Genomic DNA, 14,124 nt, shown 5'->3' on the forward strand with positions numbered 1-14,124 from the left:
CCTCTCTGTCATTTCTCTATCCATTAAAAACAGAAATAAAGAAGTTATACAATTGACATCCATCTAATTTGTCATCCTTGACAACCCTAAATACATATTCTTTCAGTCTCTTTTGGTTTTATCACAGAAACCATCTAATATTGATGCACCATGGTTGCAGATACTTACAAATATTGGCACTTGTTCACAAAAATAACATTAATTGACACGGACACTTTAAAGAACATTTTACTTTGGAGATGGTATTTGCCATGCACATAACATATTTCAGCAGAAAGTTATCATCAAATGCAAAGAACATAATTTTCTGGAGGGATATTATTCTATTTTTTCCATTTATAATTTGACCATGTTCATGGATGGCAAAAATGTTTCTCTATTTCCCCACAGAACCCATCAACGGACCCCAGGGAAGTGAGTAGGAGGCACTGAAGCAACTACCAGCTGTACAGTACCAGCATTTGGTGTGTACCGCAGGGAAAGCTACACTATAGTGACACAATTTGTTGAGAAGTTCTCTCTGCTCTTATCTCATTGAACTCTGGAATGCTTTAGTATCAGAGAGTCAGAGCTTGAATACTTTTTACCCTATTATTGAAAATACTAGTCCTTTTTAAGGGCAGACATAGGATTCTTCCCAATCGCCTGCAGATAAATCAGAGCCTATGTTTCCTCCTAGCCACCCTTCTTCAAAAAACTGTTTTATACATGAGCTGGGGGAGATATTTAAATATTGGTGGTGACACAAAGAAAGAAGAAAGAAGTTAGTCTATCAATCTCCTTTTCCTATCTTCTTTGTTGTGTATTGATTATTTCCCACTGATCTGAGCAAATGGCAGCTGTTGGGAAATGTTCAGACATTCTTTTATTGAAATCTTTATGAAAACTTTAGGCAACCAGGCCTGTTGCCATATGTGACCACATTCTGCAAAGAGCTAGACTGTTTCCTTGAACATCCGACTATAAGCCACATGATTGTCTGTGGTCAGTGCATTTTTCAGGCACTGCCAAAAGTATGGGTGAGCCTGAGGATTTGAAGGCCACTCAAGGACAGAACTACCACAGAGCCTCTTCCGGAGCTGAAGAAACTTAGATTTCTGCAGAGGCTTCTCCAAGAATATCAAGATGATCACATCCACTTTTTCATCCATGAGCCTCTGATGGGACAAATAAAATGCCACCTTAAAACTCTCAGTTTTCGCATATTGCTGTGTCATCACAAACACTGTCTTTTTGCTGAGCTGTATGCTCTGGGAAAGGTTTTCTAGAACCGGTTGCCCTGGTAGCCAGTCCCTTTCCTCCAGACACAAATTAAAATGCTTCTCTCTTGGATCTTCCAATTTAGCCACCAGCTCCTGCAAAACCCATTCTGCCACAGCTGGGTTTTTAGTGTCATACACAATAAAAGCATCATAGCAAGACTCCATGGATTGCAGACGTTGGTACCCCTTTATCTTGGCTTTCCAGAAATAGTAAATATACCACATATCCCAGAAAAAGAGGTGACTTGCTGTCATAACTACCATCAGAAAGAGGACTGAAGATATGGAAACTGAGAACAGAATCAGGTTAGTGAGATCTAACTCACACGTATACAGGTCCAGGGATACGACACTCTGACCTTTGTGTGCTCCTGGCCCTGCACAAGTCACTTCAGTGGCCAGGTAAGGAATAGTAACATCTGTATGATTAACCCACCAGACAAACCACACAGCATCACAGTTGCACAGAAAGCGATTTCGATGTAAAAGCAACATCTCCAGATTGTTGAGGACATTTTCTGGGAAGCTGGTCTTCTGAATGACTTGGATCTTATTTGAACTGAGGTCTAGATAGCGCAACTGCAAAGCATCTTCTAGAAAGTAATTTGTCAAACGCCTGATATGATTATGCGTAAGAATCAGTTTCACGAGACTTTTGGAACAGTTGGCTAACCTCTCAGGGACAGTTGTCAGCTGGTTGTGGCTGAGGTCCAAAACTTTCAGATGTTTCAGTAACTGGAGGCTACTCCAAGGGAAATGTTTGATCCCATTTTCAGTCAAGGAGAGATTCTCTAGATTTGGTGGCATGCCCTCAAACACCCCAGTAGGCAAGGAATTCAGGGAATTTCTGGAGATGTCTAATTTCTCTAACTTAAACAGATTCTTGAAGAACGCCAAGTATCTGTTATCACCTTCTCGCCATAAAATATCTAAATGGTTGCCTCTGAATTCCAGAACTCTAAGAGAGTCACTTTCCATGGTCCTGCTGGCAGAAGTGGATATGTCATTGTCGTTCATCATCAGTGTCTTCAGAGATTGCAATTTCTTGGTAAAGTTTAGCATGTGGGTAATTCCTTCTGCTTGAAAATAGTGGCTGTTACTACTTAAATCCAGAACTTCCAGATTGTGGAGCTCTTCAAAGGCTGTTGAGTAGAGTAAGTCAAGCCTGTTGTTGGAGAAGTCTAAGTACCGCAGCTCTTTTAATGGCTCGAATTCACTGCCATTAAGAGTTTGGCCAATGGTGTTCCCTGACAGGTTGAGGCATTTGAGGAATGAAAGATGCTGAAAATCAGAGGGCTTGATAAAAAATATATTATTTCTACTTAGGTCTAAGGTTTGCCCATATGTGTGGCAGTCTGCATTCAAAGGTAAGAAAGTAGGCAGCTCTTTGGTTTTGGACCTGCAGCTCCGTGCATATTCATCATATCGGAAATAATGTAAAGTCTCTAGGACCTGGGGCCCATGCCTGTCTATGGAATTTCTGGAATTAGGACAGGAGCCAACGTTTTTTGGCTCTTCTGAAGGGGATATTTTATTCATTGAAAGGTCTATGAGTTTGAGGTTTTCAAAATGTTTGAATATGTTGAGGTCAGCAACTTTTATGAAGTTAGTGCCAAGGTCAAGAACTTCAAGACTGGGAAGCTCGTGCAATACAGAAAGGCTAGAGTTTTTCAGCTCTTTAAAGACATATCCCTTGATATGCAGACTTTTCAATTTTTTCAGTGAAGAGAGTGATTGTGGTAAAGTTATAGATGCACGGTAGACTTGCAGCTCATAATTGAAAGACAGATCCAATTGGACAAGGTTGGGGAGATAATGCAAAAAGTTGGCCTCCTCAATATCTTTGGCCAAGTAGTTTTGGGAGAGGTCTAGTTCTTGGAGGCTTCTCATGTTTTTAAACCATGCTGGGGGAACATGCTGAAGAGAGTTACTGTGTAGACGTAAAACTTTTAATTGTGTCAATGAATTGAAAGCATTGTCATGGATCAGTAAGGGGGAATTATTTTCACACGGTGTACACATGTACGGGACATTATAACAGCGAGGACAGTTTCCACTTAGGTCAAGAATTTGCAATTGGTTGAGGTTATTGAAATCATCTTCTTGGATTTTTGTAATGATGTTGTTATAAAGATAGAGCTCTATTAAATTAGATGGCAAAACGGTGGGGACAGCTGTGACATTGTTATCTTTCAGTGAGAGAACCTTTAAATTTCTCATAATGAGGAAGGCATCTTTTTCAATTGAATAGGAAACATTGCAAGGATTTCGATAATAACAGTTTTGACCCAGGTAGAGTGTTTCAATATTGGCCAGTCCTGTTAGATTTTCCTTGGTGATGGAGAAGATATTGTTGGCCTCGAGGCTCAGAAGTTGTAAGCTGGATGGGAGATCCTGAGGTATCTCTAGAAGTTGGTTTCCATCCAGGTACAGGGCTTTTAAGTCAGAGAGTACACTGAAGCTTCCAGGTCTAATCTCTAGCCTCTTGGTGCACACATTGGCTTTGGACCCCAGTAGAACAGGTACACAGTTGCATCTGAAATCGATCTCTTCCAGATGGTTCAGCCTACTGAAGGAGTCTGGAGAGATGCTTGGTATGTGGTTGATGGTAAGTGTGAGGTTGGTGGTGTTACTGGGAATACCCTCAGGGATTTCTGTCAAATGTTTGTCTGTGCAGTCCACCACCACATGGGTATTTGTGGAATCTAGATGGACATCACAAGGTAGAGTTTTAGGAAACCATCGAGACCCAAGGACTCTAGAAACTAAGGTCATATTTAAAAAGATAAAAATTTGTGTCTTTAGTGTCCATATTGGAAAAACCTGAAAATAAAAGAAAGAATAAATTATTGTTATAAAATATACTAAGGAACAATTCAAAAGTCCCATTTGCGTCCTGTCTTTTGGTAGCAGGCAGGTAGGTATGACACCGGAGCAGTAGCTGAGAGCTCATATGTGATATGCAAATTGCAGTCAGACTGGGACTGATGTGGACTTTTGAAACCTAAAAGTCCACCCCCAGTGCAGTGACACACCTCTTTCAACAAGGCCACACCTCCTCCAGCAAAGCCATACCTCTTTATTGCTCCCAAAAGTTTCATTAACTGGGAACCAAATACTCAAACATAAGCCTATGAAGCCATTCTCATTCACTCCACCATACTTATCCACTGAGCCATCTACCTTGCTGCCCCAAAGAATTTTTAAGATTCGGAAGCAGCATTGTCTATATGTTGTTACATAGAGTGCCACAATAGAGAAGCACCAAACTATGAAATTTGTGTGTGTGTGTGTGTAGGGGGTTAAGGAATGCTAAAAATATATACATTTGAGAGGAACAATGTGTGAATACTCCAGTATAATTAATGTTTTCTTGTTAAGCCTTCCTTGGAAGAAAGATATGCAAAAATCTTTCATGACTGTCAAGCCCCATAATATTCTAAGGACAATTTTTTTTAGAAGATCCATTCTCTCTCTATTACAAAAAGACACAGATCAGCAATATAACTGGTTTTCCAAATGGCATTTGGTTATTAAACATATGTTTCTTCCATTCTGTAATCTGGCTCTCCCCTTGGATTGTTTTTGGAAGTCATTGCAGGAACCCCATCCAAGATAATTTTGTCATGCTTTCCCTGAACTCTGGGGATTGTTAGGTTTTAGGGCTTGAGACACCTATTTGGAGGGAAAAACACGGAGTTACATCAACCTTCAAGCAAAGGGTTGACAATGCATCAGGATTTGAAGGAAAGTGTTATTCTGCTTCAGGAGGTTCTTTGTGAGAGAACAGGGAGAGAAGAAGGTGTTGTACCATTGGGAAATGGGTCCAAGGTTGACTGATGTCACCATATTAGATTAGAGCATGTTTTTGAAAGAAGAGGGTGTTTCTGAGGAGGATGTTTGAAAAGTCTCAAGGACATTCTTGGATGGGGGCTTCTGGAAGAACTTTGGATCTAGTTAGTATGTGTTGTATCTGGTGGTCACTTTTCCTACCTGTTAGTCAGACTCCTTTTAGGGCTTTGTTATCTGGAAGAACCCACTCCCAGGAAGCTGAGTAGGGGCCAACTGTGAGGGGAGGAAGGATGCAGCTGACTGTGGCCTGTCAGCTTCCCATAGTGGCTGGGCTGATCAAGAAATAGACTGTATTGGAAAGGTGTGGATTCTATTATAGAACTTAAAAAAGGTGTGAGTAGCATCCTTAGGGCACTTCCTGGGTGAGCCATACTCACATCAGCCACACTGTTGGTAGGATGGGACATTTAATAGGACTGAAAGAGACCATACTTAATCATTGTGCTGAGACTAAACTAAGGACCTCTCAAGCAAATGGAATATATAGGCACCCATTTCTAAACATCTATGTGTAGCATAGGAGACTTTCCAGTGAGAAGTGAGAAGCACCGAAGAGCTCTGTTTGTCCACTGGCACCAAGGCAGAGGGGGTTAAAGCACGACCTTGCTCTCATGTTTCAGGATTCTGTGAGTAGTCGACTCCAGAACTCTCTTTCAGATTCCCAGTCTGCTTTTCTATGACAAACTTTTAGTTCACATATTGCTTTTGTCCTGCCATTGGCTGAGCCTGACAATCTATTATTGGTGCTATCTAATAAACCATATGTTTATATCCCTTAATTCTTTAAATAGGGGGTAAGCAAGCCACGAAATTTTCTCCATCTTTCTCTTCCCTAACACAGGATCAGTGGTTCTTAACTTGTGGTCAGGATGCATCTGGGGGTCATAGTTCAGATATTTATATTCCAATTCATAACAGAGAAAAACTACAGTTATAATGCAGCAACGAAGTCATTTTATGGTGTGTGTGTGTGGGGGGGGGTCACCACAACACGAAGAACTATATTAAAGGATTGTAGCATTAGGAAGGTTGAGAACCATTACATAAGATATCTCTTAAGGATCTCATAGGGCTTTTTTGTTGTATGTTGTTGGTGGTGTTTTTTGTTTTGTTTTGTTTCAATTGATCTTTGCATATCTGAAGTTCATGGAAAATTGTGTCTCCCACTTCTCTTTCAGAGCCCTCTATTTTCTTTCCATAACTAAAACCATCCACTGAAAGGCTGGGGAAATAGCTCCATTGATCATGTGCCTGACACACAAGCATGGGGACCTGAATTCAGGACAAAGGTTGATCCTTGGAGCTCACTGGGCAGTCAGTCAGTGTAGCCAATCAATGAGTACTGGATTTAGTAAGAGACCTTCTCTCAATCAATAATGTGGAGAGCAATATAGGAAGACAATGTTAACTTCTGGCCTTGACAATCATGTGGCTTTTCATGGAGACACACACACACACACACACACACACACACACACACACACACACACATTCAGTGAATTTGGATTAGCTCCTTCATTGTCTTTTTCAACATCCTTTTCGCTTTTCCATTTTTATCTTATTTTTTTATTTTATATGTATGGGTGTTTGGGCTACATACATGTCTGCATACTATGGGTGTGCCTGATGCTTGCAGAAACTGGAAAGACATTTGTGAGCCATCAAGTAGGTTCTGGTTAAACACAGCCAGTGTTCTTAACCACTAAGCCATCTCTACAGCACATGCTTTTCAATTTTTTGCTGACACAATATCAGCTATGACTATTCCAAAACTTTGTCTTTAGGACCTTATTCTTCTAAACCATATTATCCAACAAGCTTTCCAACTTCCAATTATTATCCTACTGTAGAATGTTTCAAATGGTTCTCTTTTCTTTTTAAATTAATTTTATTTAAATTAAAAGCAATCTTGTTTTACACACCAATCCCAGTTTCTTCTCCCTCCCATCCTCCCATTTCCCCCATCAATCCCCCATCCCACCGTCCATCCACTCCTCAGAGAGGGTGAAGCCTCCCATGGGGGAATCATCAAAGTCTGTCCCATCATTTGGGGCAGGGCTTAGGCCCTCCCCCATGTATCTAGGCTGAGAGAGTATCCCTACATGGAGAAATGGGCTCCCAAAGTCCATTCGTGCACTAGGGATAAATACTTGTTCCACTGCCAGAGGCCCTACAGACTTCCCAGGACCCCCAAATGACACCCACATTATTTATGCTGGTTCTCCAGCTATCAGAATGGGGTCTGTGAGCTCCCACCTGCTCAGGTCAGCTGTTTCTGTGAGTTTCCCCAGCATGATCTTGACCCCTTTGCTCAACACTCCTCCCTTTCTACTACTCGATTCCAGTAGTTGAACTTAAGTTTTTTTTTATTATGGACCAAAATCTTGCCTGTATAGATTAATTTTAAAGAGAGAGAGAGATTAGAGAGAGACCCTTTGATTCTCTCTGTGTGAATTTCATGTCTGTTCAGGTGCCTGCAGAGGCAAGAAGAAGGCACTGGATTCCCTGGAGCTGTTTCAGAAAGTTGTAAGCCTCTTGACATGAATGCTGGGAACTGAACTCCTGTCCTCTGAAAGAACAGCAAGCACTCTTAACTGCTGAGACATTTTTCCAGCCTCTACTTAAAGTACTTTCCCCTATCATGTTCACCAATCAGAATTCTACTTATCCTTATGAATAAATAATGCTTAATTGATTATTTTGAGAATTTCATACAATGTATTTTGGTCATAATCACATCCCTCCACTCTTCCCCATACCCATCCTCTCTACCCTCACCTTCATACCTATGCAACCTGGAGTTGTTTTCTTTCTCTGATACTGAGTGTAGTTTGTGCTTCCCAACTACTTGGGAGTGAGGCCTGCCCGAAAGTGTGGTCAACCTACCAGGGACCATGTCATTACAGAAAGGTGACTCTCCCTCTCCCAGTGTCGATAAAGTGCTAATCACTCCTCAGCTAGTGGTAGGAACCCATGCTTACCTCCCATCTCCATGCAGGGACTTTCTCTGTCATGAGCTTGTTTAAGTCTTGTACATGCTGTTATAATTGCTGTGAGTTTGTATGTGCATCTTCCCTGTTACGTATGAGAAACTGTTTCTTTGGAGTCATCCTCCACCACTGCCTCTTTCTGCCCCTTCTTCTGCAAACTTCTCTGAGCTTTGAGGTTTGGGGTGCCCATTGTCTAGTCATGGGTATCTGTGTTATCACCATCTACTCTAAGAAGAAGCTTCTCTGATGAAAGATGAGAGATTCACTGATCTTTTGGTATGATGGTAAGTCATTAGGAATCATTTTAGTACTTCATTCATTTAACAGGATAATAATATTAAGTTCTCCCCTAGGGCTCATGACCTATCTAGACACAAGTATTTAGCCCTGTTGATCTAGCTGCCCTTCAAAGTTACTTTGGCCAACTGGTACTCTCAGAGATATCTGGCATAAATGGCAGTAGGCCAGGAGCTGCAAAAAGTCCTTAGATAAATATGATGATAAATATGGCACATTTTCCTAAAATATTAGTATAGAGATTTAGGGGAAATGTTCACTACAGTTAAATAAGAGGCTGAGTCAAGATAGCAGAATAGACCTCAAAAGAGAGAAGTAGAAAATATACTCTTAGTGAGGATCCTAGACCATGGGTCTCAACCAAAACAATGATTCTAACAGAAAATTTGATGGATGACATGATGGGAGACATAATGGTGAGCAATGATTATAACTGTATCATCATTGTATTGCTAAATGTGATATTGTGGACCAGAGAGGAGAGCTGTATTCCAGAAGAGGCCAATGCAAATAAAGGATAATGGTGAGAGGCTCATTGGAAGAAGACTTGCTAGTCTTCCAGATGATCTGAGTTTGATGCTCCACACCCAAGTAAAGTGGCTTACAACCACTTGTAACTCCAGCTCCAGGGGATCTAGTGCCCTCTTCTGTCCTCCATAGGCACCAGCACTCATGTGCAATTCATATATATGTACATGTAATTAAAAACTAAAGTAGTATTTTAAAAAGGACAATGGTGCATTGGATACTCTCTTCCCATAAGCCTGTATGAGAGCTGTTGAAGGAGTGGGACATCCCCACGTTAACTGATTTAAGAGCCATAAGTGGTAGAGTAACCAGAGAACTAAGTTTCCCTGAATGCTCCTAACTTTGATATTTCATCTCACTCCAGTTAGAATTCTCAGGATCAAAAAAACAACTGACAACAAATGCTGGCAAGGCTGCATAGAAAGTGGAACCCACATTCACTGTTGTTGGCAATACACATTAATAGTCACTCTTGATGGGGGATGTCCTTCTGTATGCTGTGAATAAATGTTTCACTTATTGGTTGATAAATAAAGCTGTATCAGCCAATGGACAGGAAGGATGTAGCCAGGTAGGAAGTATAGGCGGGGCTACCAGATGAGGAGAATGTGGGGAGGAAAAACACAGAGAGTTGCCAGGGAGATGCCATGTAGTCACTAAAGGAGTAACATGCAAGAGCATTACAGATAAGCCATAGCATCGTGGCAATGCACAGATTAATAAAAATGGGTTAATTATTAAGAGAGAGCTAGCAAATGACAAGCCTGGGCCATTGGCCAGTTTATAATTAATGTAAGCCTTTGTGTGTTTATTTGGGGCTAAAGGGCTGTGGGACCTGGCTGGAAAGAAACTCTGTTTTCATACTCTGGAAATCAGTATGGAGAATCCTCTAAAATTTAGAAACAAATCTACTATATGACCCAGCTACACCACTCTTTGGAATATGCCCAAAGAATTTGACATCCTGTTCCACAGACACTTGCTCAGCTGTGTTCATTGCTATCTTATTCACAATTGCCAGGAAATAGAAACAACCTAGATGTCCTTCAACTCATGAATTGATAATGAAAATGTGAACATACACACAATGGAATACTACTCAGCTGCAAAGAAAAAGGAAACATGAACTTTGCAGGTAAATGGGTGGACATAGAAAAGATTATATTGAGAGAGATAATGCAGACCCAGAAAGACAAATGCCCCATGTTTTCTCTCTCATCTGAGGTTCTTAGCTCCAAATCTTCAGATGTGAGCCAGGTGTTGGTGGCACATGCCTTTAATCCCAGCACTCGGGAGGCAGAGGCAGGCAGATCTCTGTGAGTTCGAGGCCAGCCTGGTCTCCAGATCTAGTGCCAGGATAGGCTCCAAAGCTACACAGAGAAACCCTGTCTCGAAAAACAAAAAGCAAAAAATCTTCAGATGTGAGTATACAACATGGAGTAACTACAGAAAAAGGGACCATGGGTGGGGGTGTATGAGAGGGAAGTAGCAGGATACAGGTGATGTGAAGTGACAAATTGAATAACTGTGAGGGAACTTCTACCAAGGAAGGAGGGAGGTCAGTATAGAAGAAGTGACAAAGACTAAAGAATTCATATTATTTTATCATTACCTGAAATTATATACTGTATGTATGTATGTGTGTGTACATATATAAATACATACAGACAAACATATATATGCATGTACTTCTTAAAGAAAGTTAAGCTACTTGTGCTGACAATGTTCTCATAATATCTATAGACAAAAAGAAAAACCAAAACCAAAACCAAACCAAACCAACAATGCAGTACCAGATACAAGAAACCTCTTTTAAAAATGCTGGTCAGGGTAGTCTAAAGGACACAGGCTATTGATGTAACCCTTGGTTGCCTTTCAAGGGTTGAAGGGGGGACCCTGTTGCTGAGGGCACCACATACGTAGGACACATGACTCAGATGACTGGAACTAGATATGACATGAAAGTCTCTTTTCTGTAGTCTAGCTTTCATGGAACCTGAAAAACCTATTCAAATTTCCAAGAGAGGGAGGCAATTAAACATCCCTACTCAGCCTCAATGCCTATGAACCATGACAATGACCAGCATGGCAAGACATACATAAAGGTTCAGTAAGTGGCAATAACATTTTAATGGCAACGAACAACTGCCTAATTAGACTCATGGCCCACTCAACAGGAGGGAAATTATGCTTGGTGCTGAAAACCTAACCAGCTTCCCAGGGATAGCAAAGTCATGGATCTTAGAAAAATCTGTTAGTATAACTTATAGCTAGACCAGCACAATTCCTTACAATTCTAAATCTTATCCTTATACCCTCAAATATCAGATAATTATAGTTACCACCCCTCATCAGAGAAGCTTCTCTTTATAACAAATTGAGCCCATCACAGAAAACCAAAACTGGACACAATGCAGAGATCAACAGATCACTGCTGAGCCCTGCCCAATCTGATATATTTACATGACAGTACCTGTATCTATGGCTCAGGGAGCATTTCAGAAGAGAGAGTAGAAAGACTGTAAGAGTCAGAATTCTTGGGAAGTCTTCTGTGAAATAGTCTTTCCTAGAAATAGCTACATAGAAAAGACCAAAACAATGGCAATATCAATGGAAATATTTACATGGAAGAGGGATATTTCACCGAGTTTCACCCCTGGACAAAGAATTACAGGCAACTATTGATTACTGGGAGAAGGAGAATTAGCCTCCCCAAGGGTTGAGTCCCTTATCGATTGTTTAATACAAAGTCATCAGCCTACAAACCATATACACCCAAACAACAAAAATGGACTCAACACATTGTATTGTTATAGATTTATGCATTCACATATGTACACAACAAATATAATCAAAGGAAAATTGGCTATCACCTCGAGAGTGTGGTTGCATGGGAAGGATTTGAGGGAGGGGAGCTGGGAGGGGCTGGGGTGGAAAGAAGGAGGAAGTGGTATAGGTCTATTTTAATTAAATACATTTTTACAAAAGAGAAATGAAGACTTTAAGGAAGCTTAATCACAGACAGATGAAGTCAGGATTTAACTAGTGGTAGACAGGTAAGTGTTTAACAACCATCTTCCCCCACCTCAAGAAAACTCCCTCATTTGTTAAGTCTTGATTTGTTAGCATTCTCAATTTCTTTTATTTTATTTTTTTGTTTGTTTTTTTTTTGAGACAGGGTTTCTCTGTGTAGCTTTGGAGCCTATCCTGGCACTGGCTCTGGAGACCAGGCTGGCCTCGAACTCACAGAGATCTGCCTGCCTCTGCCTCCCGAGTGCTGGGATTAAAGGCGTGTGCCACCACCGCCCGGCTTCTCAATTTCTTTTCTATAAAAAGAATTACTTCTGTTTTATGTGTGCGAAAGTCTATACCATGTATGTAAGTGCAACACTTGCATACCCATACTGCAGTAAGTGCAATACCCACAGAAGTCAGGAGAACCCCGATTCCCTGGAAAAGCAGTCATTGCTCTTAACTGCAATACCATCTCTCTAGCCAAGCAGTTTGAATTTGAATAATGTAAATATTGCTACAAGGATGATGTTACTGAGTGAACAGTTGGGGTTCATGGAATTGCTCTGGTCATCCAGTATTTGTTGAGTTTAGCTTGCCAAGGGGCTTAAAACACACAGAAACAATGACTGTTAAATGCACCACAGTTACACACTGGCATATTACAAACTCAAATGCAAATTTAATCCCTTTCCTCCCTCATTTCTTAATCCTCTCTAGCACCTGCCCATACTTCTAGTCTGCTACTACCACCTCTCTTTTCCAATGAGTCATTTGCTCTCAGGTGGACTCTGCAATGGCTGCCAGACTCATCTTTCTGCTTCCCCTATTCTCTAGGATTCATTCATCAAAAAAAGTATCAGTGCATTCAGTCTGAAGCAGATCAACTGGAGTTATTTCTAACTACCCACTGAATAAAATACAAAGTCATTCTCATTGTTTACACTCTTTATGGCCCAAGCTTAGTATCCTTCTCTGACCTTGAATTATCGCTTCCCTTTCACCATATAGTTGCCATCTGGTCTGCTTTCTGTTCCACATTCAAACACAGCTCATCCCCATGTCACTCTTGCCACCTGTTGTTTCCTCTTCCTGACATTGTCTTTCTCCCCTTCCTGTAGCCAGGTCATCTCTACCTCTTTGGTATTTGCTCAAGTGACACATCTTCAGAGAAACAGGACTTCCTTGACCAACAGTCTAAGTACACTGCTATGCCATAATAATGATACTTATACTACTAGTATTTAAGTTAGACAGCATTTAACACAGGCTAGGCAGCATTGAAATGTTTTGATTTTTACAATGTCAGCTAAGGACAGCAACAAGTCTTTGGTCTATTATTCAAAGTGATTAGGAAGATTTTGGAAATTTTAAGACTTTGGAAACTAACACACATACACCTGGTATTGCGTGATACTTATTGGGTCCTGGGGCTGCAGCTCCTAATTAAAAACACAGACTTTTCTGCAACTCTACACAGGGTTTTCTACTCTGAGTGGGATTTAAACAAGGAATAAATAGCTTTCTAATTTAGGTCAAGATTCTCCTTCACATGCATTCAGTCGTGTAATATTGCTATCAAATAGGTTGGGATGAAGTGATTTGGGACTTTGTGCAGACCTGTGTGCAGTGCCCACAGATGACAGAAGAGGATGTAGGAATACCTGGAGCTGGAGTTACAGATAACTGAGCTGCCATGGGAATGCTGGGAATCAAGCCTGGATCTTCTAGTAGAGCAGCCAGTTCTTCTAACCATTGAGCCATCTTTCCAACACCAGGAGATATGCTTTTATGAAGCATTCTGTTTATGTTGATATTCATTAATTTCTTCATGTATTCCTTGTTTCACTTATTATTTTGTAACACAATGGAGCACTAGTTAAGTGCAAGAAAATCTCATTGTGTTAAGTTCCTCAAGCTATACTCCCACACTCAGCATAGGCTCCCTTCTGTCTCTTCTATCTGCCCAAATCTTCCCTTTGGAAATGGGTTAAGAAGTCCTATTTTCAAATGCCCAGCATAAACACATCCCCTCATGTCCTGTTGTGCTGATTCTACATGGAGCTGTAGAGGGAGTATTGGATTCTGAATGAGAACTGGCTCCTGGCCCTGATTTGTTTGCTCACCACCTATCTCTGAGGCAGATCCTTTGCTTGGAGACCTCCCACAAAGAATGACAGACC

General features: G+C 40.9%; 1 protein-coding gene across 1 annotated transcript; it reads right to left on the reverse strand.

The window, feature by feature from the left end:
• Positions 1 to 238: 238 nt before the first annotated feature.
• Positions 239 to 13,705, reverse strand: Tlr7 (toll like receptor 7). The gene is made up of 2 exons (XM_035449756.1): positions 13,562 to 13,705; positions 239 to 4,085 (listed from the first exon to the last, which is right to left on the reverse strand). The coding sequence occupies exons 1-2, from the start codon at positions 13,703 to 13,705 to the stop codon at positions 936 to 938; spliced, it is 3,294 nt and encodes a 1,097-aa protein (XP_035305647.1). The 3' UTR covers positions 239 to 935.
• Positions 13,706 to 14,124: the final 419 nt, after the last annotated feature.

This window comes from Cricetulus griseus, chromosome X (assembly GCF_003668045.3).
Source record: "Cricetulus griseus strain 17A/GY chromosome X, alternate assembly CriGri-PICRH-1.0, whole genome shotgun sequence".
NCBI classification, from domain to species: Eukaryota; Metazoa; Chordata; class Mammalia; order Rodentia; family Cricetidae; genus Cricetulus; species Cricetulus griseus.

What these genes read in the sequence shown, in the direction of transcription:
- Tlr7 (XM_035449756.1), bottom strand. Translation starts at nt 13,705, where the DNA reads ATGGCTCAATGGTTAGAAGAACTGGCTGCTCTACTAGAAGATCCAGGC. An exon ending in TCTGTGGGCACTGCACACAG is followed by an intron (nt 4,086 to 13,561) that starts GTCTGCACAAAG and finishes TTTTATTTTCAG; the next exon opens with GTTTTTCCAATATGGACACT.